General features: G+C 37.5%; 1 protein-coding gene and 1 long non-coding RNA gene across 2 annotated transcripts in view; one reads left to right on the top strand and one right to left on the bottom strand.

The window, feature by feature from the left end:
* The window catches only part of WNT7A (Wnt family member 7A), a 45401-nt gene extending 21223 nt beyond the window's left edge, over positions 1 to 24178 (top strand). The window contains exons 3-4 of the mRNA XM_007421803.3: positions 3371 to 3642; positions 22874 to 24178. Of these exons, the coding sequence (XP_007421865.1) occupies positions 3371 to 3642; positions 22874 to 23353 (752 nt within the window). The 3' untranslated portion in view covers positions 23354 to 24178. The remainder of the gene's footprint in view (positions 1 to 3370; positions 3643 to 22873) is intronic.
* Positions 813 to 27960, bottom strand: part of LOC148216713 (uncharacterized) — a 55291-nt gene continuing 28143 nt past the window's right edge. Inside the window, exons 3-5 of the long non-coding RNA XR_015794879.1 lie at positions 21702 to 21792; positions 18335 to 18505; positions 813 to 2388 (exon numbers count right to left, since the gene is read on the bottom strand). This is a non-coding gene — a long non-coding RNA (uncharacterized LOC148216713). The remainder of the gene's footprint in view (positions 2389 to 18334; positions 18506 to 21701; positions 21793 to 27960) is intronic.

Here is a 27960-nt window from a genome sequence, read left to right as displayed (position 1 = left end):
ATAGCACAATGTTGTTATTTATCTTTGATGCTATGAATGAGTTAAGTTCAAAACCCATGTAAATGGTAAGATGTTCACCTTTTCCTAAATCATCTGCAAAGTCTGTGAAACATCCTCCTGAGATGAAATATGCCAATAAAAAAAGCATACATATACAGTTTGTTCTCTTAGTCTAATCTAAATCATACTTAAATTATGCTTATGTCAGAGATAGTCCTTGGATAGTTTTACATTTCTTAGGAATTTAAGAAGTCTAAAAGCACAACATTCTTCTCTCTACACATGCAATAAAAACTAAACATAAAAAAGGAATATATATATATATATATATATATATATATATTGCAGCTAGGCAGCCACAAAGGTTTCTCTTAAGAGATTTTATTGATGTCAAGCTTTAATCCATTATACTACCAGTTATTTGTGGCAAATCATAAGGAAATAAATATTTTCAGTAACAAAATCTCTTAGAGGCCATCATTAATATATAGCTCACCCATGGAAAGCAATTCTGCTGAGAATAAAGAACGTGAAGTTGCCTCCCCCAACTTGATACCTTCCAGAGGTGTGGGAATTGAAAGAACCAGAATGCCCAGCCCCTACAGAAGACCAGATGAACTCTGTGGGGTTTAGTTTTGAGTAGACAAAATATCATTCTGCAGCAATTTGTGTGTTTTCTGGTTTTTCTTATAAACAGAACCATTCAAAAAGTGGTTATTGTACATAGCAAAAGAGGCAAATACTATAAATTCATAGCCAAAGTGAGAGTTTTAAAAATAGTTTTAATTTCAAATATTGACACTTCCCTCCAAGTAGCTTTTGACAATTATTTTCATTATGTGTGGGTCCTTGAATGTTAGGAAACATTGTCTGTCTGTCTGTCTTCCTCCCTCCCTTCCTCTTATGTGCCCCTTCAGTCACAGACCAACTTGCAGTGTGTACTCTAAACCAGTAATCAGGTTTAAACATATGCCCAATATAGCACAACCAAACGATACCTAATTGAATTATATTACACCAATAATCATACAAAAATAATTAACCATCACTTATTGGGGGTGGGGGTGGGGAATCCCAACTCTTAAATCAGATCCCAAAGTTCCTGGAAAAGCCAGGTGGTTTTCTTAAAGGCCAACAGGGTTTGCACAGACCTTATCCTGGGGATGGGAGGGAATAGTGTTCTACAAAAGGAGGGTAGCTGTGGGAATGTCCTGCTTTCCCTGCCCCTGATGGTAATAGTCTTTTAGAGTGGGGACCTGAAGGGAGTTCTCCATTCCAAATCTTGTTGGATGGACAGATACCACTGAGGGCAGGCAGTCTCCAAGATATCCAGGTCTTGAGTCATGTAGAGATTGAAAGCACCTTGAATTGCACCCAGAAGCCCACTGGAAGTGGTGCAGTTCCTGCACTAGAAGTATTATCCGAACAATTTCGGTGCTGTATTCTGAGACCAGACTGAAAAGGATCCAGATAATTCATTTCATCTCAGAGCCTCCACATTTGCAAAGATATTGTCTTCTCTACAATATTCCCCTCAAAGAGAAGTTTGGAGACTGGCTCAGCTATGATTTCTTGAGGATTGGGTGCACCACTTTTTTAAAGGCCAGAAGTACCACCCTCGACTCTCAAAGATGCATTCATCACTGCCCTGATCCAGCTTCTGTAACATCTCTTGAGGCTTTCATCAATCAGGAAGGCCAGGGATCTGATCCCCAGGTAGCAGAGCCAATGTCACAAAGAATCCTGTTCACTTCCTCAAGACAAACAGGCTCAGATTCCATCCAGATAACTTCACAAGATGAGGCCTCTATCACCTCTATTGAATGTGCAGATATCTGAATGAATCTGAACAAAGTTATTGTCCAGTTGCACTGCAAACTCTTCACAGTAGCTCAGTAACTGCTCTTTTGTCCTATCCTCCCCCATCTGTGCCTCTGGCTGCTTATAGGACTTCCCAAATAACAATAGCCACACCTTCCCTCCTGCCTTGGGCTTGTGGGTGGTGCCAAATCCAAACAATGTGATCAGCCCATGACAGGCTGATCCAGATCTGGATCTCTGATCACGGAAGGAAAGTTCTCCCAACTACCCCTTTATTTAAAACAAATTCACGCACATACACATACATTTTTTAAGAGTCCATGCAACTGGAAAGTAATTTTTTTTCTATATATGAGTTTCCCTGCATACATAAGGATCCAAATCTTAAATGGGCAGGGACAGGCAATCATCCCTGACAATTGGCCTTCTTGCTGATGGCAGCTGGTGGTCTAAAAACACTGAGAAACAACAGGTCATCCATCTATGGAGTTTGCAGCAAAGGTGGTCATCAAAGAAGTTATTGAAGGAAGTTAAGCGGTGATATCACAGTGTTCTGGGAGGCAGTTCCTAGCAAATGGGACAACAAAATAGAAAAGCCAGAATAATTTTGTGGAGATTATTCTGTCTCCAAACACCAGTTAGTTTACATGTTACTTCAGACTCTCTCATCTATTCTGTAGCATAGATTGTCCAATTTATAGTAAGAGCTGTGATTCAATCTACATCACAACTCCCTAAATTCTAAAACCCATCTGGGGTTTAATACAGTTCAAAATCATTGTTTTGTGGATCTCTATATGCCATAGTTCTTTGTACTTCATATTCCTCAGTGATCTTATTGTATATTGTATTGTATCAGCTAATTATAAAACACTACAAATTGTTTTATGACATTATATTATAGATACTAGCACTTGCATAGTTCAACAACTATTCAGAAAAAGCGCTTTGACCATGAATACAATATGTATGTCATGTACTTTGAAGATGTCATTTTCCAACTGCTGTGTTTGCACATGAACTGGAAGAACTTTGTGCCATTCACAGCAAGTAACTAGCAAGTGTCATAACATTTGTGTGTGTCATCCCTTCTGGATTTCTGTGGGATGATATTCCTATTATTATGCTGAGTCTTAAGCTATTATGATGAAAACACACAGTATAATATTAAGTCATGTGGTGAAGCATTTGCCTAATATAAAGTTCTCTGGCTGCATATTTGAAAAGCCCATTGAATGACAGGTTGCAAGCTGAAAAAGCAAACTTGCCTACGTTATTAAGTATTTACTAATTTGACATTTTTGGGAAATGCTAAAAATATCTGCCTCTACTACAGCATGATTCTTTGGGGAGTGGCTGAGCATCAACAAAAGAGGAGTACTTGGAAATGACAAAAAATGCTTATGCTTGCATATTTACAGCATGTCTAATAATAACCTTGCAGCCTTTTCACTGCATGGACTTGCACACTATGTTTTTATTGATACTGCTGTTGCTGTTCTTCTTCCAAATGTTATATCTTTTTCTCAGACATGTATCCTAATTTCAGGTAGTAGAGAAGCAGCATTCACCTATGCCATCATTGCTGCTGGAGTAGCCCATGCCATCACTGCTGCCTGCACCCAGGGGAACCTGAGCAATTGTGGTTGTGACAAGGAAAAGCAAGGACAGTACCACAAAGACGAAGGATGGAAATGGGGAGGCTGCTCTGCAGACATCCGATATGGAATAGGATTCTCCAAAGTGTTTGTGGATGCAAGGGAGATTAAGCAAAATGCAAGGACTCTCATGAATTTGCACAACAATGAGGCCGGGCGAAAGGTAGGCACCTTTGCTAAGCTGTATGTGCATATGTTACACAGGTAATGTCACTTCCCATTTAATAAGGATGCAAATTTACATATCATGGGACTGACTTTCAGGCAATTATTTGCACCAGGTTGACGCATCATACTAATAAAGCAGGAAGTGACAACAAGGAAAGCATATTCATAATAAAATAATATTTTAATATTAATCATGCTGTAGCTCGATGATCAGATTTTTTTTTCTTCTGGCTCACATGTTACCTACTTGTTATTCATAAAGAAGATACTTTGTACCAAAGCTCTTGCTTTTTAAATAATAATTCTGTTTGGAACAAGTCAATGCAGGGAAAAGATATGATGGATAACAATGCCGGTGTTTACATTATAGGTGTATAGGTTGACATTGGCTTCATTTAGCTTAGGAAGCCATGAAGAATTCCTTAATAATATGATACTGCTCTGTCCCATTATTGCTTGCCTTCCTAGGGAGTGGGGGGAGGTGAGGAAGCTCTGCCACTGGGCATTACATCAACAGTCTAGGACACAGCTGTGAATATAGATAGTAAATGGGACCTGAATGGCAACTTTCCTCATTCTAGGTAAGTAACGATGTAAAGTTGCCAAGATGGAGCTGAAAAAATGGTTTGTTATGGTTCAAAAATATCAGTTTATCCTCACAAACTAAGAATCCCTGGGATAATTTGATGTTTGGTCAGAATGGTTCTCCAGAAGCCTTTGATTTCTGTCACGTGACTTGTTACATGGACGTAGGTGCCTTCTTTTTTCAAGTATAGCCTTTGGAGCATCCACCTGACCTATACTGCCACACACAAGATTTCGGTTTTAGTAAACAGTGATCCTGAGGATAGTTATTCCTGTTTAACGAATTCTGAATATAGCACCTTGGGGACTTCCTAGGAAGCTGAAAGACCTTTATTTAGGTCTTTGCATCGTTTCACCATTTGGTATTATTTCTATGATGTTTTTCTGCCCTTATCTGGGAAGGATATCAAACTGAATGGAGATGGCCTGTCATACCTCTAAAGTGTAACAAGGAATTAGGAGCTTCAGACACAACTTCCAAGGACAAAAATTAAAGCCAAAGCACATAAACCAGGAAAAAGACTGTTCACCTAATACTATGAAGGTATTTCTTTTACCATCAATAGCCATTGTTGTGAATGGGTACAGTAGTTATTTTCATGGGCAATGAGGCTATCAATGACAGCTAGTCATGATACCTATATGTTACTTCAAGAAACATGTTTCTCAATGTCAGTTGCTGAGAAATTGAGCAAAGTGCTGTATCAATTTCCCACTGGCATTCTGGTGGGAAACTGGACATTAGAGAAGGCTCTTACTTCTGTTTATTTGCATTTAAATGAAATGCAATTAGCAAATTTTATATTTTTTAGACATTATTTCCCACTGACCTTCCCATATGCATTTTCCCCCCTAAATTCATATATATTGTATACCTGCACTTCTGATAAAGTGGAATGTGATCCATAAAAGCTAATGTTACAAAATGTTTGGCCTTAGAATTCCATAGGATGTTTTTCTTGTTATTTTTACTGCAACAAACATAACAAAATTTTCCCTTCAAAGACAATGTAATAGTTCTTTTTACATTGAACAGAGCTGATTGGTACTTAAATATTAATGGGACACTGCTCCCCTTATGTCTATGTAACAGCAGCCATTAGCATCCATTCTTAACCACAAGGCCACCAAAATGACAAAATGTGCATTGTGATACCAAAATGCAAGCTCTGCCTTTATATACTTTTGTATAACATAGCCAGTAAATATGTAAGGAATTTGCATCACAATGTCACAGTGCAATTTTGCCACCTTGCTTCCCTTGCAGACATTGTTTAGAGTGACACAGTTGTCTATGTGAGAACTGCACATACAATGTGTTCTGTGTGCTTTTCTGTGAGCTGGGGAATTGTATATATGTATAATGAAGAACTGTTATGCAGGCACGGGGTATATACATTATTAGAAGGAAATAAAATATTGTGCCATAGCTAAACCTCCTGTTCATGTCTATGAGAAGAGATTGAGAGTAGACTAAGTGAAGATATGATAGCATACTGTATTTCACATTTCACTATGTCACATGGAAAAAGAGACAGGAAGGCAGATTTTGGTTGAATAATAGAGAAAATTGCTTAACAGTAAGAGCAGTTCAACAGTAAAATGCATTGCCTAGTGACTGAGGTGGTAGCTTCTCTTAGTTGACCTGAATGAGCCCTTACACCACAGTGATTCACATGAATGTTGAACGTTAGGGATCATAACGAATAGGAGCAATCTTATTATCATAATATGTGTATTAGAGTTGTGCAGTGCTCCAGATCTGATTTTGAGAAGGTGCTTTGGAACACACAGGACTTGAACTATAGCACCTGTTGGTGCCATATAAAAATAGCTGTTTTAATCTGTTTCCAGGGTTGAGCAGCAACTTCAATGAGTCGCTGACAGATACGTTCATACTCTGAAGCATGCATTTGGAATTGAATCCAAAGCATTGCATAGTCCTAATGTGTATAATGAATCCTGACACATTAAACATTTGTTGAATGTCATGTGAACAGATATATTCTATGGTGTATTAGTGCAAGTTTCCATAGAGCATTTGATTCCCGGATTGTTGGTAGAAAAATTCTAATGGCTTCTAAGGTGGGAGCAGATCATTGATAAAGAATGCTCAAAGTTCTGCTCACAGTGTTGCATGGCCAACCCATTTTTATAAAAAAAACATTCATGCTGCCATTCAAATATGCAAAATGTAATCCCCAAACTGGCTGGTAGATACTCAGGTTGCACTTAACACTAATAATCTGAACATGGCAACTTTCACTTTGTAGAAGGTATTACTGGGGAACATTGTCTGTGTGTCGATACTTGCCCAATGTGGAATGATTGCATTGAGTTTGGGGTTGTTGGCAATTTCTTGCTTCTATGACCCAGCACAAGATTGGTTAATATTATTAAAGAAATCTAGACAAGCTCAGCGATGAAGATAAGATTAACTTTGATGCTTATTTCTGCTATCTAAATAAATGCTCACAAAATGTAAACATTGGTGAAATGGCATTTTAAATGTAGAATTTACTTCATGTATAATAAAATCTTTAGAATAAAAATCAGATATATTTGCTATACCATTTGACTCTTTTGCAGAGTATTTGAAATGGAATATGTTCACATGCAAAAGAGTTCTTTTTTGCTGTTATTAAATCATACAATAGCTATAACTGATATTTGGGGAATTGCTTATTAGAATAATTCACAATAAAATGCCATTAGTGCAGTTTTAATATAATTACATTAACCATCAGTGGTGGTTGTTAATTAATGATTTCCATTTCAGTATAATGCATAGTTTATTCATTTGGGGATAATGACAAACCATTGGGAAAGAACTAGTTAAGACAGTAAGGAGAAGAAAGCATTTGATGAGAGGAGAAGGACCAAGCAATTATTATATGAAGGTCATCATATGACATGATGCCCAAGTCATTAGGCTGGCCTTCTTCAGTTTGCTTTTTAATTAGTGCTGTTGTGAAAATGTCTTCTCTCTCTCTCTTTCTCTCTCTCTCTCTCATCCCCCCCCCATCTCATTTCAATTGTATAAATCTCCTTTGGATATTTTTGATGAAATCCTCATTATGAACCTTCTTTTGATGTGAGGTTCATGTGGTTATTTGCATATAAGGTGGTGGAAGGGAATGTGTGCGGAATATTCTGTCTTTCATGGTCCGTGGTTTCTCAGGGAATATCATTATGGAGTCCTTTCCTTGCTACATTCTTATTACAATAAGAGCAATATCAACAGAAACGACATTTTCTGAGTCCAGTATGCTGTCTACTACTACTACTACATGTATAATAAAAGAACCTAAGAAGAACCCTACCAGATCAGCTCAAGAATGTTCTTGTTCTTTATCCTAGTCCGGTGCCCACTAGCTGTGATTGAAAAACCTCAAGAAGGACATAAAGGCAATATCTTCTTCTTCTTTCCCAGTTATTCACATGTATTCAAGCTACTGATTTTTGCAGTATAGGAACTACTGTAAGTGCATTATCTTGTTGATTGTGAATCTTCCAACATTCAGCTTCATTGGAGGATGCTACACAGTGGCACTCTTGGCTTCAATAATCTGAGCCTCCACAGAATTAACTAGTTACATAAGCCAGAAACCCATTGAATTAAACACATGTCCAGTGGTTTAGCCAGCAAATGTTGATCCTGGACATAAAGTAGTATGGACAGGGCCCTTTTAAAGATCTATGATCATTATCCAAACTCAGTTAACATTATCAAAAGTAATTAACGTTCCAATTAACAACATCACAATTAACATTACAATCCTGCATCTGGTACCGCTCTTATAGTTTACACACAACTCATTGTCGGTATTGATAAATAGATAATCTGAGCATATGGAATTCTAAATTCATGTATCACTACAGTGATATTGTAATTTTAAAAATACAATAGAATTTGGTAAAAATACTTACCTTGGAATAAGTCCCATCTTTTTGTAGAAAAGGATAACATTTTTTTAAAGTTAAAAAATTAAAATGGACATATTCAGCCATGTTCCTGGCTGCTTTGTTGCCCCCTGATAATAAAGCATGTTAAAAGTAAGAAAAGATACTGTTCTGAGCACGATGAGCTGCTATTGACTAGCTTGGCCCTGCTAGCTCTGATATTGACATCAAGGTGGGGTTTTATTGATGTTCCCATCACTTGTTTTCTCTTGCTTGTCACCTGGGCACCCCATAAGCTGTGGAGCTTGAATTTGGACCACAGGACACACCAATCATTTTTCTTTAGGTACATTTTTGTGCAATTCACTACACACTCCCTACGTCCCTGCTGCCTTTGTACTTATGCTGTATAATGTATTTAAAGTGTTAAAAAGGAAGTATTTATCAACATAACAGTTGTTATTTTGAACATTTTTCTAGCCCTCAGAAGGAAATCTTCAGACAGTTCTGCATGTTACCGTATTTTGGCCACTGGCACATTAGTTACTGTGGCAATAAAGCAGCATGTTGTGAGCTGAATCAGCTCCAGTGCAGATCTCTGCCACAAGGTGGCTGCTGGAAAATCACTTTGTGGTTAAGAAATGCTCAAGCCTTGGTGTTTATCAAAGTCAACTTCCTTTTTATCAAGGTCCTGTGAGAATAGCAGAAGAAGTGTGTTATTTATTGGATATACTAGAGAAAACAGAAGTGCATTTTCAAGGAGGAGTTTTACAGAAGAAGAGGGGGTGTAAGAAAGAGTCAAAGCCTTTTCAAGGAACAACATTTTGTTATGACTAGAAAGAAATTGTATTCTTTCTCTTGCTTGTTCTCTCTTTTGTGACCTTGAAATTCAATGAATGGAATTTTGCATCAGCATTACATCATATTACATATAACGCCACATTATGAGTCATTGTGATAAATTACGACCCAGGCTGCGTTAGAAGACTCCTGTAACCAAGGACATATCAAGGTGGCTTTTTATTTGATGTGCCTCTTCATTGCAGGACTTAGGTGAGCTGACTTAGTAATCCTATCATGTCCTGTGCTGGGAGCACATTGTATTTCCTTCAGCACTTGAATTGAAATCTGAGGCATAAAACAGTTGAAAGCAAATACAACAAAGAACAATGCAATGAGCAGCTATCAAAGATGAGGTCATAACTTACAATGGAAATAGTATAGAAATACTAATTTATTCTAAAGGAGATGAAAAAGGAGGAATGGAACTATCTACAGGTTTTAAAATGTTATGTGGTGAGCAGCATTATTGGGTGCTGGTAACGGAGTTATAATTAGGTGGATTATTTGTCTGCATAGCTCAGGAGCATTCTTACTATTTGTGGCTCTCCAGGACTGAACTGGAATTCTTTACAGCCATACCTGAAGGCCCGAGGGATTGAACATGATACCTTTTCTATGCACGTGCTCTGCCCAGAGCCACAGTCCTTCGCCTACCTTTTGTGCCATTTTTTTTCCTCCAGTAAAAATCTGAGAAATGATATATATCACTTGACAACTCTTACTTTGAGGAAGGTTCCTTCTTTCAAAAAATTCAGCCAAAACATCTGCCAACTGATTATTACCTTCACTTACAATCTCAGCATGTTCTGTAAAATAGGTTATGTGAATCTAGACTCTAAAGGAATGAACCAAAGTTCTTATCGTCTTCAACTACTTAAGCTTTAGTGGCAGAAGAATGAATTAATGAGGAAAGAAAAAGAAGGTTGAAGATAAATCTAAAGATTAGATACATGGCCAAACTTTCAAGGGATCTCCACAAAGGCTTTACAAATCAGCAATAACTTCTACATTTACATAATGCACTCCTAAATCTGAACGATGTTATTGGTTTCACAGATACCTAGCCTAGCCTTTTCAGAAGTTAGAAATGTAACTTCTACATTTACATAATGCGCTCCTAGCCTGAATAGTGTTATTGGTTTCACAGTACCTAGCCTAGCCTGTGAAAATCAGTATTTTCACAGATACTGATAAGCCTTTTCTTTGCTGTCATTGCAACATTTCCAATAGAACCAGAGCTGTCTGTGTGTCTCTCTCTGTGTGAACAACATCAAAATGGCAGGTGTAATTGGACAATCAAAGCTTCTGATCTTTTTATGTCTGTATCATGCATGTTAAAAAGGGGCTAGACTTTGTTTACCCAGTCACAGCTGCCATTTTAATGTAATTGTCCTCCCCCGTGGACACCCCTGAATAGAACTGATGATGAAGGGTTTTTTTTAAATTGCCTTCTTACTTTTCTCTTTAGAGTCATGCTCTGATTTCTAGCACAAATTGTAGGTCTATCATTTTAACCATAGGAAAAATAATTGTAAACAAGGAGCGGTTGAACAAAGAACACATGCTAACGAAGCATGGTCTTCATGCTGGAATATATTCCTGGAGATACCATCACAAAGGGAAAGCTCCCTCCCCCGCCCTTTATGTGCCAGTCTTAGTCTGGCCTTTAAGTCAGGTATCTTTGAAGAGAGAAAATCTGCTCTACAAGTATGGAAACCAAAAATATGTGCTGTAGCAGTCAGCTATCTCAAGTCATGCCAGCAGAAAAAGCTTTAAATGCCCTCATATGTTTGGAACGTTTGAAAATTGCCATAGACTCCAGGAAGTCTAGAAGAACATCCTTCTATTGAATAATTAAAAAAATGATGGAGGTTGCTGAGATACCTCTGGAATCAAGTGATATTATGGTATCAGCCACAAAGCCACCTAGGCCTTGAAGCTCAGGTGTTAATCATGCCATTTAAAAGCCATTTTCTGACTTTGCTGTTGTTTAACATTGCTGATCTTTGCTTTAAAGCCTTCAAGTTTTTGGCCACTATCCAACAGAGTGAGGTGTTTGTGTGTGGGAGAACTGCTTGTGCAGCTAGAAGTTGATTTGAAATCTTCAGTGCAGACTCTTGTATTGCTAAAGACACAAGCCAAATGTTGAAGATGCTCTTGGATATAGTATAGCTATCACTCCACTATGCATATACCTTTCTGACCTTTGTCTTTTAAATGATGCTACACAAAGAAGGAATTCTACTGTTATGTTAGTTCTCTTTAAACAATTTAAATCTTACATGTACCTCTGCTTTCAATCATTTTTATTTAAAAGTTAATCCCACTGACTACAGTAGAATTTGTTTCTAAAGTATGTATAGGATTGAGAAGGCACCTTTAAGATGCAGAGGTGGAAATCCAGGATCCATAAGACACCTGTGGGTCCTATGATGTTCTTATAAAATACTAGACAACCCATATTTCCTTACTGAAACAGAATGACCATGGGTAGGTAAAAAAGCAGTGGGAGTGGGAGCAACTTGTGACTTGCTGCCAGTTTCCCCATTGACTTTGCTTGTGGGAAGCCGGCAGGAAGTGCCAGAAATCTTCCTTCCTTCCTTCCTTCCTTCCTTCCTTCCTTCCTTCCTTCCTTCCTTCCTTCCTTCCTTCCTTCCTTCCTTCCTTCCTTCCTTCCTTCCTTCCTTCCTTCAAAAATTGTTGCCCTATGATGCACAGTTTCGCCCAGTTAAAGATTACAGACACAAGAGTTCAGGTAGTATATGGATCTGCAGCCCCTATCATTGTGCTATTGAGATTTGGTGGCCTAGTTTGCTGCCAGAATTGGCATCAGACTGTAGGTTTGAGAGCTGGAACAGTTTTTATTAGCTGTTTTAAATACACTTTGAGGAATTTGGGGGTGGGGGCAAGGGGTTATATGTTTGCAAAGATCTTTTAAATTAATTTTTCATTTTTTACATTACAATCTCTCCTATTATTGTGTCCTGCAACTTGAAAGAGAAACATGGAGTATATTCCTTAGGCAAAACAAATTACCATTTGTTTTTTCTGACTTTTACTACATCCCATGCATCTAATTAACTTCCCTTAGTAATTTTTTCACTAGCTGTCTACTCTGATCAGAAAATTGCATTTGAGACACCCTATTGACTCTTATTTCTCTTTTGATAATAATCAAATATAATGGTGAAATGGCAGACATCAATTCTTCATTTCATGCTTTATTTTTTAGCAGTTGGCATCATCAAAACGGTTAGTAATAAGTGAGAATTCAAAGATAGCAAGACAGATTGGCATTGGTGGTGGAATATAAGATTGAAAAAAGCAATTTAAATTGTAGAAAGTAAGTATAGCAAGTAAATCAAGTTTAGAGAATAGTTAATAAAGATAGTGCTATATTTGAAAGCTGCCTAGAAAAGTTGCTTTATAAGTATCTTATAAAAGTTCTATATTCATACATACACTAGAATCTGAATGTTATTTTGGAATGAAATGAGATCAAACTTGTCCTATTTAAAATAAAATATTTAACTTCCAGTTTTAATTTCTACCTTATAAGTAAAAAGTAATAAAATATTCTTTTATTTGTTCTATTTGATTTGATTTGTCAAACTTATACAGAGAAACAACTGAGAGAAACAGCAAAAGTTCTCACAATAGTCTAGAGTCTATTTCCCCCTGCAAACCTTTGCAAGCCCATCAAACTCTCTGGAGGACTGGAAGTATCTTGTTGGAAATCTGGGCAGAAGTGGTTGTTCACCTGAAAGCCTCTCAGAGTAGCTTGATGAAAAACAAGTGTAAAAAGACATGATAGAGAAGGAAAAGAGAATGGGAAAAGAAAGGAACATAGAAGTCTATTATATCTCATTAAGTGAAGTCCAGCAGGCCCAATTCAACTAAAGATAATCCTTATAAAATGGATTTGCAAGCTTGGTTGGCCATATTTAAATTTAGGTCAGCTAGGATCAAGATGACATAGATTTCTTAGAAACTGGAGAAGCAGAAAAGGATGGCCACTTCTAACACAAGAACTGGGGGAAATGATCATGAAAGTCAAGTGTGTCATCTCAGTTTGTGTGTTGTGGAGGTAGAAGTGGTTTTTTTATAACTTTCCCCCAGGAGGTTAAAGTGGCATAGACTGGGCTGAGAAAATGAGTAGCCCAAAGTCACCCAATGAGATTCAACAGCTGGGTCAACCTAAATTTGGATGTCCTTGCTCCTAGTCCAATTCCTTTTCCACTCACCACACTGGGATTTCCTCAGGACTTTCCTTAGAACTTGTTTCTAAAGTCTGTGGAGAAAGGTAAACATGTTTGCATCACTTTCAGGACAAAGTAGAGGCTGGGATCTTCTTAAGAAAATATGTGGAATAAGTTAGGTTTAGATCACTCCTATTTTGGCAAACAGTATTTCCCATTTACTGTATCTGATTTAAAAAAAAACACTATCCAGTAACTCCATGTGCTTTCAATTAAGAAAGCAACAGGAGTATGTTGAGTTGAGTATAATCAGCCCAAACTTAAATTAAGCTTTAAGTAGCCATGTAAGCTCCAAGACATCTATCTAATTTGCTGATATAACAAATTAGATGGATAGCTTTATTACAGTTTATGCCTAATCCTTAGGAAAAGTATCACTAGATGCAAGCAACATTCCTGTAGTTCTATTACTACCATTAATTTTTCCCTCAGAAAAAGAAACCAAACTTCTTTTTTTTTTCTTTTTGCTCCACATGTTACTGGATGGAGGCATAAGGATAGTCTAATCAGATTTAGAATTCAAAAGATACAAACAGGATGAGTTTATTGGTAACAAAAAAGATGCAAAGGGGAATGTCTGGCTTTGTTAGTGTTACCAGCATTGTATGTGAGGTAGGGGAAAAAAACCTGGTTGGAAATATGCCAATCTCAGCTCTAAATTATGGATAGATTCCAAAACAATGTTTTAAAATTGTTCACCAAATTCCATTCCAGTTTATATTCATAGGTAAGTAAAGACTGGATTCACACAGAAATCTCAGTACAGCAGATTCCTTCCTCATGGGAACACTAGAGTAGCTCATAGAGGTTGGGTTAGCCTCTGTGCTGTTTCTTTCTTTTAAGCTCCTGGTCTTGTGCTACTTTCTCATTTCCAATAAAAGAGAATATATGTAGCTCAGGGTTGAACTGTGGAGTCCTTAGTGCTCTCTGAGCTTGGTTGTTTTCTTGCAGACGTTTCATTACCCGACTAGGTAACATCATCAGTGCAAGTGAATGCAGGGTTTGCTCCCTGCTTATATATAGTAGCTTGCCCTGCCAGTGTTGGTGGGGGTGTGGTTTTCTCCTCGGTAGTTTCTTGACACCAGGCAAACAATCAAGCAGAAAACAATACCTTAATCAATATAATACCTTTGCCTGCTGTTTCTTTTCTATAAAATGCTTCTTGTGCTGAGACCCATAAAGGCATTTTCAGGTACAGTCTGGGTTAATATCTATTCCATATTCTCAGTATGGTACTTCTAATATAGTGATTTTTTAATGCTACATTGACCTTAACTTATTGTACCATAGAAAGCCATGCCATCCAGACCTCAGGTTGGGCCAAAATCCTTTAATTTTTCCATTAATATTTTTATTTCTTCCAAAGGATTTTCCAGAATTATTACCAAATCATTGGCATTATTTATATGTTTCCTTTTAATCTTCACTCAAAGTCTGTCTAATTTTATAAGCAGTATAACAACATTTGGCTATGTTCAAGGGGACTGAATTGTACTGATCTGATAACTACATATATATATAAAAAAGGTCAGAATTTCCTGGGAGTTTTACTGGGTAAGAAGTTATAAGGTGGGTCCTAGGATCCTTATAGAAGTAAAATATAATAGGTCATGAGCTGTAGTTTCAATAGCCTCTTGTCTGCAAGGGCACAGTCTTAGCTCATAGGGAATTTTTTGTATTGCCCCTCCAAAACTGCTGTGAGGAGAGCATTGAAGCATGCTGAAATTAGTGCTCTCTGGGATTTGGCGACAGCTATATAATGTAAGTATCTCGCTAGTTTGTAAAAAAGGACTGGACTGCTCAGAAAAATGTTCTTGGGAAGAACAGACTGGTCCTGTTGGGCTTCCAGGTCTTTGATATGTTGTTTGACTGCACTGAGTGCATGCTCATAACCCATCATTAAAAATGCCTCCCTGGAAAAGCTGAGATGTTGGAGTTTTTGTGAAATTGTCCTAGTCCATACTGATTTGGAATTGTCTTCAATAAGGAAAAAACTCAAACCTGTTGGAAAAAACAGTAACTTCAGTCAGTGTGCTATGATACAGGTGCTTGCACCTGTTTCAACTAGTCAGCCCTGCCTCCCTCCTTAATGCTATGTTTGGAACACAAGGGGCCACCTGGAACATAGCCCTTCTTAAGACGTTTGACTGGACTCTTTCAAGAGAAGTAAAGGAGGTGTAAGGTCCTAGCTGGGCACCAAACAGTAGTTACATGTGAGCCTTAGTTGAATATACCTTCAGATCCTAGAACATGAGCTAGCTAATATTTCTGAACTTGGTGATTTGGTTGAAATAGTTTGGAGTCAATTACCATTGTAAAATTACCAACTGAAAATTGTGAAAGCTTTCTTTCACTGAAACAGAATTCACATTATTTCTCTATGTTTTTATAATGTCAATAACCCTGTATTCATTATGAGGAACACTCAATTTTATTTTTATTTCTGAAAACCTTTCAGATTAATGCTAGAAATTAGACATTCACTTTCATTGTTTCTCAGGATTTCCATATCATTCAACAGAATATACTGTATATATTCTGGAAGAGTTGGAAGAGCAATCTTCTCCCTCCCATTAACTTGCCACCTTTTGAAAACTCAAATAATTATGCTTTTGCTAAAGACTTCAGTCTTGAAATAAATGATATACCAACAACAATTTATATATCAAAATTCAGTGCTTCCTCATCTGGCCTTGGATCGTAAATAAAGATTTATTGATTTAGTTATAAGACCACCCTTCTCAAAATATGTGATTCTGGATGATATACAAAAAAGCACAATATAAACAAGAATAAAAACTGTACAAAAATTGAAAAATCCAACAAACTCAGTGAGATCATCAGCACATTATTGAGGCAGTGCCATATAGATTTTGCTCATCTGCCATAGTGGCCCAGGGCACAGAACAAAAGTCATGTCTTCACAGCTTTATGGAAGGCGATTAAAGTTGGGGCCATCTGAACCTTGGGATGGTGGTGGGTGGCGGAGCTTGTTCTAAAGGGCAGGCACAGAGACAAAGGAGGCACTCCTTCTAGGTCCCATTACGGGGCATTTTTCAAAGCAGAAACTTGCAGCTTGCCTACCTTGTGAGACCTCATAGGATAAGCAGAAAGTAACCCAGTCTTGTGCCATATTACTATCAGTGTCAAATCTATTACAAAAAAATGGAAGGTATATAATAAATGACACTTTGTACTATATTATTATCCTTATTTCGCTATTGTGATTCCATGAAAGATTAAATAAATGTATCAAGATTTTCTCCTCTCCTTCTGTAGTTGTAAATGAACCCAGTCATCTAAGGTTCATAGAGTTGGAAAAGGCCATTTTAACCATTAAAGCATCTCCCACAGTGGGCTGCCTGGCCTCTGCTTGAACATATCCATTTAACAGGACTACTGCTTCTCTAGCTAATTGGTTCCATTGTCAAACTGCTGTTAATGTTAGGAAGATTATTTTAAACATTCAAGTGGATGTTAATATCTGCCTTCCTATAACCAAGAGACAGGGTGTGTGATGGTTAAGGCATCCGACTGGCATTGGGAAGATCCACTTCTAGTCCACCCTCAGCCATGGAAGTACACTAGGTAACTTTGTACTAGTCATTCTCTTTCAATCCAACTACCTTATAGGTTGGTTGTTGTAGAGGAAAATGGGAGGAGAGAAAGTTGTGTAAACCACCTTGAGCTGAACAAAAAGGAGATAGAAATCTGACCAAAAACAAACAAACAAACAAAACAAAAAACAAAAAAAACCCTTAGATCCTTTATCCATGGTCCAGCACTCTGGAATGATGGGGGGAATGGTTCTGACTTTCTATGTGACATGCTTTTAAGTCTTTGAAGAGCAAGTCTGTTGTTACAGCTGTTATAGCAATAATTATACTGCTATATTTCATCTAGCCTGACTTCTTTTATCTTATACTTCAGTGTTGTCCAAACTTGGGCACTTGAAGGTGAGTGGACTTCAACTCCCAGAATTCCCCAGCCAGCATGGGAGTTGAAGTCCACTCACCTTCAAGTGCCCAAGTTTGGACAGCACTGTTATACTTAAATTATGCCTTTTTGTTATGAACAGGAACTGCAGAAGTGTTGCCCATTATCCTTGACTATAGCAAATCAGGTTGTTCACTGGAATCTATGGAAGTCATGGCTGCAGGGAAGCAGCTAATGGCACACACTATCCCCCCCTTACCCCCTTACAGAAGTACCTTGCTCATGAAGGCTCCTATTCACAGTTTCTTGTGATGCCCCCAGATATAAGTACAGTTTAGACTCCCATTACTGTAGCTTGAAGAAAAACTTATAGATAGCCTTGGAGAGGATGAACAGAAGGAACAACTCTCTGCCCTCATTTCCATTCTGCCAACCTCACTGTCCAAAGGTTAGAAATGTCAAAGCACTTTGAGGCTGGAGCGATTCAGCTTCGGTTTAGATTTGCTCTGTCTTTGCTTTATTATAAGACTGCCACATTTGGGCTGCACAAATCCAGATGACCAACAGATGGCAGCAAAGAGAAACAGAACACTTTGCTGCCATCTGGATATTGAGTAGCCCACATCTGGAAGTGCTGCTAACTGATGTCAGCCCTTTGAGGTAGACCAGACAAAGAAACCAAAGTCATGAATGCTAATACTACTGTTATTATAGGGTTACCATAACAGAACCTTGCAAGTGTGAATGTGCCTCTCCCTTCCCTCCCTTTATCTTCAAGAGAACTAGGGAGGATCAAGCCTGAGATGCTTTCTCAAATTACATTTCTGCTTTGGACTCAGATTTCTCTTATCTGACTGTTGTCTTGGCTGTGGCTCTTCCTCCTGTTCCTCAAGGTTATTATCACAGCCCATTACAACTGGATATACACTTGTCTTCCCAAAACTAGCACTTCCCCAGAAACTGGGAATTACAGTTCTCATTATTCTAGTTATGCCTGTTGGTGGTATTGGGAGTTGTAGTCCAATGTATTAATTAGAGGCAATATGGGCAAGTTTAAAATAAATGTTTTTGTTAGGTTTTAGAATAGTGGAGGGGATAGTTTTTAGAACAGTGGAGAAATAGTGTATTTCAGACCACAGGTTTACTGGTGGTAACATGTACCTGTGCAAATGAGAGAGAGGTCTGCATTTTGGAGACTTCACATCTGGCTTTGTCCAATCTGAACTGCAGCTCTTTAGGTGTGATAACGTGCTCAGACTGTGCAGGGCTGATAGAGGTAGCAATATTAACATGGTGATTTTAGAGCTGAGTCTTGTCTTCCAGGAGATGGAACTGAAAATATGAGAGGAGAGATTAACAAAACAACAATAACAAAATCAAGAAGCTGCCATTTCAGATATCTTGAATAATATGTTTCTCACTGTTAAATGAGAAACAGGATTGGCCTGGATGTCTGGGAGAATGCATTGGATTGGCTCTAGTCCCAAGCAAAGGGAGGCAGCTTTGATCTGGCTCTGAATGAACAGAACTGAGACCATTGGAAGGTTTACTGTGTGAGCAATGTGGAAAGGCAAATATGTCTACAGAACGTGCAGCGGGAGGGGAAGGAGCAAAACTGGGTGGAATATTTTAGGAACCACTTCTGAAGTTTAGAGAACGTTCTCTAGGGAACATTAGTTGATTTTAGGAATGATCCTCAAATCAAAATACTTGTATACACAATGAAAGCTTTTCTGAACCTAACAGAATTTCACACTGTTAAGGAGTCTCTTATATAGCAAATATTATATAATTTTGGCCAAGTCTCAGTGAAGTTAAAAGCACTTATCATCCTTTTAGAAAAATCAGAATTTAAACACTGAAATCCCTTAATCCACCTTAAATTAGGGAGGTCTCTGACAACAGGGCACCTGTACAATAACTTCAGTTTTCATAGAGATTGTTCACCAAGAAACAGAGATTAATTTATCTTGTTTAAACCCATTTCTCTTCAGAATCAACAGTTACAGGAACTTTCTGGTTTAATTACATGGAGCTTAGCTCCAAAACCACTGCTACTATTTTTCTGAAACTGGGCAAAAGATTCTACTCAGAAGCATTTAAAATATCTGAACATTTAATTCTACTCTATAAAAAAGTTAAAAGGTTATCGTGACATGTGGAGTTTTAAAGGTATGCATTGCTTTCATGAAGCTTTGAACAAAGCATCTCTTTGAAAGGCTTCAAGGAAGCTGCTTCTCTTCAGTTAACCAATGCCACTGAGGCAACATCTACACATAATCAAAATAGCTCAACTCTGCCACAATGCTTTGGGAACACAGAGCACCATAATGCCTTGAGACCAAGAGGAAGCTGAACGGGAGTGCCTCATAAAAGCACTCTCTAAGTGCCATATTCATTGCAGACATTGGGAGAGATACATCTCACATTAGATTTGGACCCTGGATCAAATCAGGTAGTCTCTAATTTTTTTCAAAGTTAAACTTTGCTATTTCTCAAGAGAACAAACTCATGCCTGACTCAAATCTTATTCATGTGTACCCCTACGAGCAATATACATTTATCCGCATCTAAAATGTGTCTATCAGAACACTTGGAAAAAAAGGAAAGGAATATTTTCTTCATGGTTAAGGTTGGGAGCAAATGAAATTGGGAGGAAATATCAGAATGATTTAGACAGGACAGGTCCCAGAGCTGGCTCCAGCTGGCATCAAGATACATTGCAGAGAACAGCAAGCTCAACATGTGTCATGAGACCTTTCAGCTATTGATCCTCTGCAGCAGCTTACTCAGCTCTTTCCAATGGAGCTGTTGATTCCCTCTGTGGTCACGTCACTGTCTATCCATGGGCTGAATTGGAACTTGGACACTGAAAAAGTGTAGTCTACTTTCATCAAAGCTGCAAGGTTAATCACAGTACAGAACTATGAGATTTTAAAATGAGTGTACATTAGGTTATTGCCCTTGTCACCTTTTGTGTATGCGTGAATGGAAATGCGAAGGATGTAGCAGTCTGAAACATTTATAAAATTAGAGTGTGACTAGAATAATATACACTATACTGTACATAAAGAAAAGCATAATCCTTAAAACAGCAGCATTAAATAGTTGCTATCCCAGTCCAGAATCCTTTGCACATCTCAAGGTATGTGTGGTGCTCCTGATCATGCAGCTCATTTAGTGGAGAGTGAATTGGAAATCTTATTTAAGGATACGAATTTAGATTGCCTACAGTTATTAGACTAAAGACTGCGTGTGCAGGGCTTTCTTGTGATGTCCATCCTTTTGCCTTGCTGCAATGCTCTATGTTTTCAGGCCATGCATGTTTCAAAAATGATTTGAAAGGGCCTTCAAACTTAGAATCTCTCTCAACTATTCTTTAAGGGAGCCATGTTTTTTACTGACTTCCTCATGAGCCTGAGAAAAGATCGGGCTGCTTGAATGTGTAACAGAGACGCATTCAAATTCAAAAGCATGTCTACATCACTTTCAAAGCACACACAGCCTTGATAGGCTCCTCCTCTACCCCACAGGTGCCAGTGGGTGAGATGAGCAAACTGGTCTGGTTGTTGCACAACCAGAGATGTGAAGACCCAGAAGTGGGGAAAAAGGCAGGGGGGAATCCTGGTTTAAGGCCTTTTTGTTTCTTGCCAAAAACTTAGAAACTTGAAATATTTCCTACATAAATACATGATTTGGTTACAAATGATGTATAAAATGAATGTGATATGTAAGAAATTGGTCCGGATATGGCACTAGAACAAATCAATAAATAAATTAACATGTAAAAGGGTAGAGAAGCTTATCACAATATATATAACATTTCATTCTGGAAGTCCATGAATATTAGAAAATAAGAAAATAAAAAATAAAGGATGAAAATAAATGTAGAAACTGAGGGTAATAGTACTTCAGAGTAATAAAATGAGATGGATCAGGCAACAATTAAAATATATATATTTCAACTTTGTTTCCCTGCATCTTTTACTGTATTCTGTTCAATACAATGGAAGACAAAAACTAGAATATGTACAGTGTTGATTGTTCTTAGGAATGAGGAAAACTGACTAATTTGGGATTAGGATATTCTGAAGAACTCTAAAACATTCTATTCCATCTCTGAAACATGCTGAAATTCCTCTAGGCCATGCTGTTTTAAGGTGGTTTGGTAGCTTCCAGAAAAACAGGTTCTGGATTAGAAGTGGTTTGAGGTGCCTGTTTGGAGAATTTACTTCAGAAATTGCTAAGCCATCCTCAAAATGGCATGATCCAGAGGAGGTTGGGATGGTCTGGAGAGAGTGAATGGAATGTTCTGAAGTTCTCCAGAACATTTGATTTCTGAATTGGTGAGTTTTTCACAATCCTATTTGTTCTGTTTTTAATGTTAACTTTTTGTTTGCAAAATAAGGAATATTTCTTAGAGGTCAGCCATTTTAACTGAACTAAGAGTTAGTGTGTTGTACTGGTTCACTTGGGCTATGACCAGGAACACCCAGATTCAAGTCCACCCTTAGATATTGAAACTCACTTTGGGCCATTCATTTTCACTCAGTCCAACCTTCCTCATAGTTCGTTGTGTGAGGACAAAATGAAGGGAGGATAAAATTCACTCTGAACTCCTGGAAGAAAGGGGGAAGGTACAGATATGTAACACTATTTGTAACCCAATTTTAAAAGTTTTTAAAGTAACCTCAACTATAGTTATAATTATTGCCTGAACAAACAATACTTTTGCATTTTATGAAACAGACTTTTATAAGCAAATCAAGATATACATAAAACATTTTAGAAAGTGACTTTATGTCTATAAAAAGGAAGTGTGGCATACTTATATATTTAATTTAGTATAAATTTCCCCCAAAATTTCTATTTTTTTTCCTGAAGGAAAGGTGTTCTTTGGATGCTTCAAAATTTCCAGATGTTTTACATCTCTACCTGTACCTCCCTTTTGATGATAGTGACAGAGCTATGAAGGCCTTAGTTGGCCTATATTCTTGGGGGATGTACTGGCTCTCCTTGTGAAAAATGGGACAAAACTCCAGATCAACGCTTCTTTGTCATATTTGTCAGGGATGTCTAGATGAGGGTAATTTGTCTTATTAACTGGAACATTGTTTCTAAATGGTGGTTTAGGAATGAAGTTTCCAGATAATTGGTTTTTTATTTTTAGATTTCACTGAAGTAAGAAAAACTAGAATTATTTCCTTGATAATTAGCCGATCAGTAAATAACTTTTCTAAAACCGTCTTATCTAATTGAACTATATATGGACAAAGCTAGACAAATAAGGGAATGAGGACACCTATACTCTGTATTAATATCTATAAGATGTATGGTCATCCCCTGGGTGTGATAATTCCATATATTAGTTATATTTGTCCACATAGGCAAAGTATCTTTCATACTCAACTTATTTCCCATTTTGTAGACTTGCTGAAAATAATATTTTTTTTCATGAACGAGCAGATTAGTTTTATATTTTAGAATACAGAACTTATAAACAACTGCTAGTATGGTATGCCTATTCTGGCTTTTTAAAATGTCTTCATTTTCATCATTGAAAGCATCATGTAGGTGGTGTGAGAATAGAAGTGTGGGGAATTATACTGGCTTGTAAGTTCTTCAATAATTTAATTGTGCCTCTATATCTTCCTCCCTCCCTTGTTTCAAACGTTGTGTCTTCTTTTCCTTTCACTCTAGATCCTTGAAGAGAACATGAAGTTGGAGTGCAAGTGCCATGGAGTGTCAGGATCATGCACTACTAAAACATGTTGGACAACTCTTCCTAAGTTCAGGGAGCTGGGCTATATCCTGAAGGATAAATACAATGAAGCTGTTCAGGTTGAACCTGTGCGGGCAAGTCGTAATAAGCGTCCCACTTTTCTGAAGATAAAGAAACCACTCTCCTATCGTAAACCAATGGATACAGACTTAGTGTACATAGAGAAGTCGCCCAACTACTGTGAAGAGGATCCTGTGACTGGCAGTGTGGGCACACAGGGCAGAATGTGCAACAAAACAGCCCAGCAGACCAACGGCTGTGACCTGATGTGTTGTGGACGAGGTTATAATACCCATCAATATTCCAGAGTCTGGCAGTGCAACTGCAAATTTCACTGGTGCTGTTATGTCAAATGTAACACATGCAGTGAACGAACAGAAGTCTACACCTGTAAATGAGAGTATGGCTTGGCGGGGGAACCTACAGCCTTGGAGTAAACACTTTTTGTTTTGCACATAAGCTCAGTGTACCTAAATAATACTGTAGCAAAGGCCCAAATGGTTTCCAAAAGAAAATCCAGCAAAATAATCCTGGTTTGTTTGTTTTTTTTCCTTTTAACAGTATTTATGCGGATATCGGTCAAGGACTTTTGGGAATAGCCCAAAAGCTACACCAGACTTTTTAAAAAGAACCCAGAAACAAACAAATTCACCTAATGCAAAGCTGAACTAACCTAAACTATACTAAAGTAAAATAAATTGGGGAAATGTTCAAATAATCTGGGCCATCCAAACATTATGGACTGCCTTAAACTTGGGGGAAAAGTTCAATTTCCTTGGAGGAGGGACGCTTGAGACTGGATGAAATAGATCAAAAGACTATGCAACCATGCATAAAGTGTGAGCTGGGAAAGAAATCATATTTTAAGAGGGGCTTTGTCCAGAATTGGGTGACAATGCACCAGTGTGAATTTCCATTGAAAGAGTGTGGATTATGCAGCTGTAGGGATTTCTACACTTGTGAAAAACTTCTGTTGGTTGTTCCTTGTATTTCCATTCTTCAGCCTGTGCTAATGCAAGTAGAATGATTGGTGTTTCCCGTATAGACACTGGTTTAGCTGCTTTTCTGCTCTGCTGCCGATTTTAGCACAGTGTGTTGGGAAATCTGGGCATAATAATAATAGCAATATTTAACCACTTTTGCAGATAAAACTAATATTAATTTATTTAATTAAAAAACCCTCTACCACCATTCTTTGGAAACATTCTGCAATTAAAGCCTGCTTTTTGTGGAATCATTTTTGTAGATACAGAAGAGGGGAAACCCTTGAGATGTATATATTATTGTTTACTTAGGTATTTCTACTAGTTGCAAATGCAGGATAGTTTCTGCAGGAATAGGTATTACGTACAAAAGCAGGCATCTTTTATAATTTTGGGCTGTATGCTGCTAGTTGTCTGGAATCTCAAATTGCTATTCATCTTCTTATAGATATCACAGTACATAATCTTTCCAGTTTTTTTTTTTAAAGGAACATTTTCAAAAATCCAGTTGGAAATAATGCATGACATATAAATGCAAAACTCCAGACAAGTTTCCACCTTTGGAAAATGAACCATAGGATAAAATAATATATTTTGTAAGAGACTATTTTTATATGAATATTTTATTTATACTATATCTGCTTGTAAAATTCTGTAACCTGTACTTTTTCTCAAAACAGGCACATGATTTGTAATTCTTAGGCTATTTAACAATTATGGCCAGTTACCTTGTTGACATAAAAAGCAACAAGCTGGTGTATATACAAAATACAAAATGAATTTTCTCTCCGGATGTATGTACAAAGTGGCTCTTTTCCTGTAGTTCAATTTGCAGAATGTGCAGAACAAGAACAGGGTATGTAGCATCAGTTTTGTCACAAGGCTTGAATTCAGGGTTGGAATTAACTGGATGCTCCTTTATCCCATTCAAAAAAAGAGGGGAAAAAAAATCTGAATTAGCTTCCCAGATGCGTCAGTCATTAAACTGTGGCATTATGACTAGCAAATGTGCTGTGTGTGCTGTCAGTTAAACCTCTATATTGTGCTACTGTCAAATTTGATTTTATCAGGGTAAGACTGTGGGTGATGACTATAAAAACTAGCGTGACACGCATCGTCTGATTCTCATAGATAAGACAAAAAGCTTATGGGTTTTGTCCAACTGGTTTTTGGCATTTCCCTTACTCTACCCTTCCCCCGCCTCCCAAATATTCTCAAGTCATATTTAGAAAAGCTTTCAATTATCTATCCCTCTCTCCCCCCGTCCCCCACCACCCTTTGCTTCTTTTGTATTGTTTGGTTTTTACACTTTGGCATTTCCTTTCTTATCCCTAAGATTTTCTAGTGCAATTATGCTCAATTAAATAGTTTGCTTTTGTGGAATCATTGTGATCATTCTGCCAGGATCCATTAGCATTTGATCCCCCAGTTTATAATTTATTAGTATTTCTGTCTCTCTTGCAACCTGATACCAAAATAAAATTATGGGACCAACTTCCATGTTATCACCACGTAGGAGACAAACTAGGTTTTTTGGTGTTTTTCTTTTCTGGGTATATAACAGCAGGATGCACAAGAAACATATCAAAGGAAATGTAAAAAACATCCAGAGAATCTGTTCCATATATATGCAGTGTGTTTTACATAGTGATATGAAGTCTGCTAATGAAATGTGATTTTGTACAATCACAGATGGAAAAACAAGAACTTTGGGGAGCATCTTGAAATGTATCCTTCTGATTTTAGGGTCCAAAGAGTAGAGGGCCTGAGAAGAGTAGAATGCGTGGATGGACTATCCATCTCCTTTTCTAACTGCAGCCCCTCAAACCATCTAAAATGCCATTCTGCTAGGCTCTCTCACGCTCATGAACAAGGATGGGAGTAGTGATGAAAAAATGTCCCAGATAAGTCACTTTAGATCCCAGACTGTATATTTTAGATTGATATATTGGAAAGGCAGGATCTGGCTGTTAGTGACATAGAATTTAAAAAGGAATTGCACACGGCTAATTGTATCAGACCTTTCTGCATTTAAAACAAGACTAATGCCTAAAACCAATCTTCCAATCACACAAGTAAGTTCAATTAAAATAAACTGAACTAACTTCTGAGTAATGGTCTAGGAGACTGGAGTGTCTTACTTACCAAACTGGAAGGTGATTCTGTTTCATAAAGCTGTTGACAAAATATGAATCCAGTAGCTTATCTCGAGACACTTAATAAAGTAATGAACTTTATGGCTGACTGAAAATCAACACAGTGGCAAAAAGCAAGTCATTTACAGGTCAGTGTGATGTAGGCCATTTTTCCCTTCATACACTTTGAGTTGTAGATGTTGTTTCCCTGATATGGTTTAAAATATTCTAAACCACATAAGTTGTATTTTATATGATGCAAATATATGCCATGTAAATCAGGGCAGAAATCATACAATTTAATTTTATTGGTTGTAAGCATGCCAGCCTTGACTGTTACTCTCAAAGGAACAGGGCTATTGGCCATTTAAAACTGTATGGAACGTAACGTTTCCCAAATGCAGCTATTCTCATCAAAGTGTTAGAGGAGCAGAGGTAAGAAGGCCTCTTCTTTTTAGAATATTATCATTATCATTGTGGAAAAATAAAGCATACCGACTGGAGCAGAAATTCAACAGGTGCAAACTTAATAGCATCAATGTGCAAAGCTGCTTCCTGGTCCCCCAAATGAATTTGTTATTTGTGATAATGCATTTGTTATTCTTTAAGATGACACAAATATTTTTATTGCTTTTTCTGCAAAAGACTATCATGGCAACCCTTTTGGGAGACATGGAATCAAAAGTATCACATTTTAAATATTTAGTATGTTCTCTCTTCCCTACAGTTTTCAAAGTGTATTCTTAAGAGCACTGAGACTGAACACGTTATGAATTAGGAGAAGGGCGATCAACCTTTCAGAATGCTCAAAATCTTGTAAAAATGCGGGGCAATCTCACAGTATTTCAATTATGTCTTTTAAAAACTGAGAACAGTGTTAATTTTAAAAGGCTGTGGGTACTCTCTGTGGAGCAGGAGAAGCCTTGTACCATGTTGCTAGCACCTGAGTTAGGAAATATCTGATGAATTAACAGGTCTCATGTCTCAACTCATGTCTCACTTGCAAACTATAATTTGAGGAATATATTCTCAGGCTTCTAAATGTGCTGTATTAATAAAATCTGACGCTTTTTTTTTTTTTTTTACTGAAAATTACAATGTATTCCATTAACTGCTGTTAGATAAACATCTGTGAAGTGGGTAACGCAGGATTGAATAGTGCAGATATTTCTTCAACTGTGGAGTCCTCTGAGCTTGGTTGTCAGCTTGTAGATGTTTCATTACCCAACTAAGTAACATCATCAGTGCGAGTAAGTGTGGGGTTTGCTCCCTGTTTATATACAGTGGCTTGCCCTGCCAGTGTTGGTGGGAGGGTGGTGGTTTTTCTCCTTGGTAGTTCCTTGATTAGGATATTGTTTTCTGCTTGATTGTTTGCCTGGTGTTAATCCCTGCTTATCTGGGTTTTGGCTGCTGGAGAGGATGTGTTCTGGTCTTTTTGTTTCCTTCTTAGCTTTTTTATTGTCTTTTTTAAATGATGTGTAAATATGGTTTATTTCTACATGTCCTATGTTACCTAGTTGGGTAATGAAACATCTGCAAGCAAACAACCAAGCTCAGTGAGCACCAAGGACTTCACAGTTCAAACCTGAGTTACATATATTCTCTTCTATTGGAATTTCTTCAATTGTAGTCTAATGATTGTATGCAAGTTGCAGTGGACTTCACCAAAATGGATACATCCCATTCAGAGCTTTGCTGTACTTCAAGAATTATAGATTGTTCCAACTGAGGGCCCTGAGTACATTTTAATTCTAGAGATGCCTTTGTAAAATTGCTGCTTTCTCTATATCTTATCATATTGGTATTGTGTGGTGTACAACTAGTGCATTAACTCCTAAAAATCTGGTGTCTTTAAGTAGTTTTATTTACAATAATAAAGAAGTGGTT

This window comes from Python bivittatus, unplaced genomic scaffold (genome assembly GCF_059951505.1).
Source record: "Python bivittatus isolate LINGU-HERP-01145 unplaced genomic scaffold, Pbiv_v1 ctg000080_np1212, whole genome shotgun sequence".
In the NCBI taxonomy this organism is placed as follows: Eukaryota; Metazoa; Chordata; class Lepidosauria; order Squamata; family Pythonidae; genus Python; species Python bivittatus.
The sequence above is the reverse complement of the archived record's forward strand: the minus strand, read 5'-3'. Positions and strand labels throughout refer to the sequence as shown.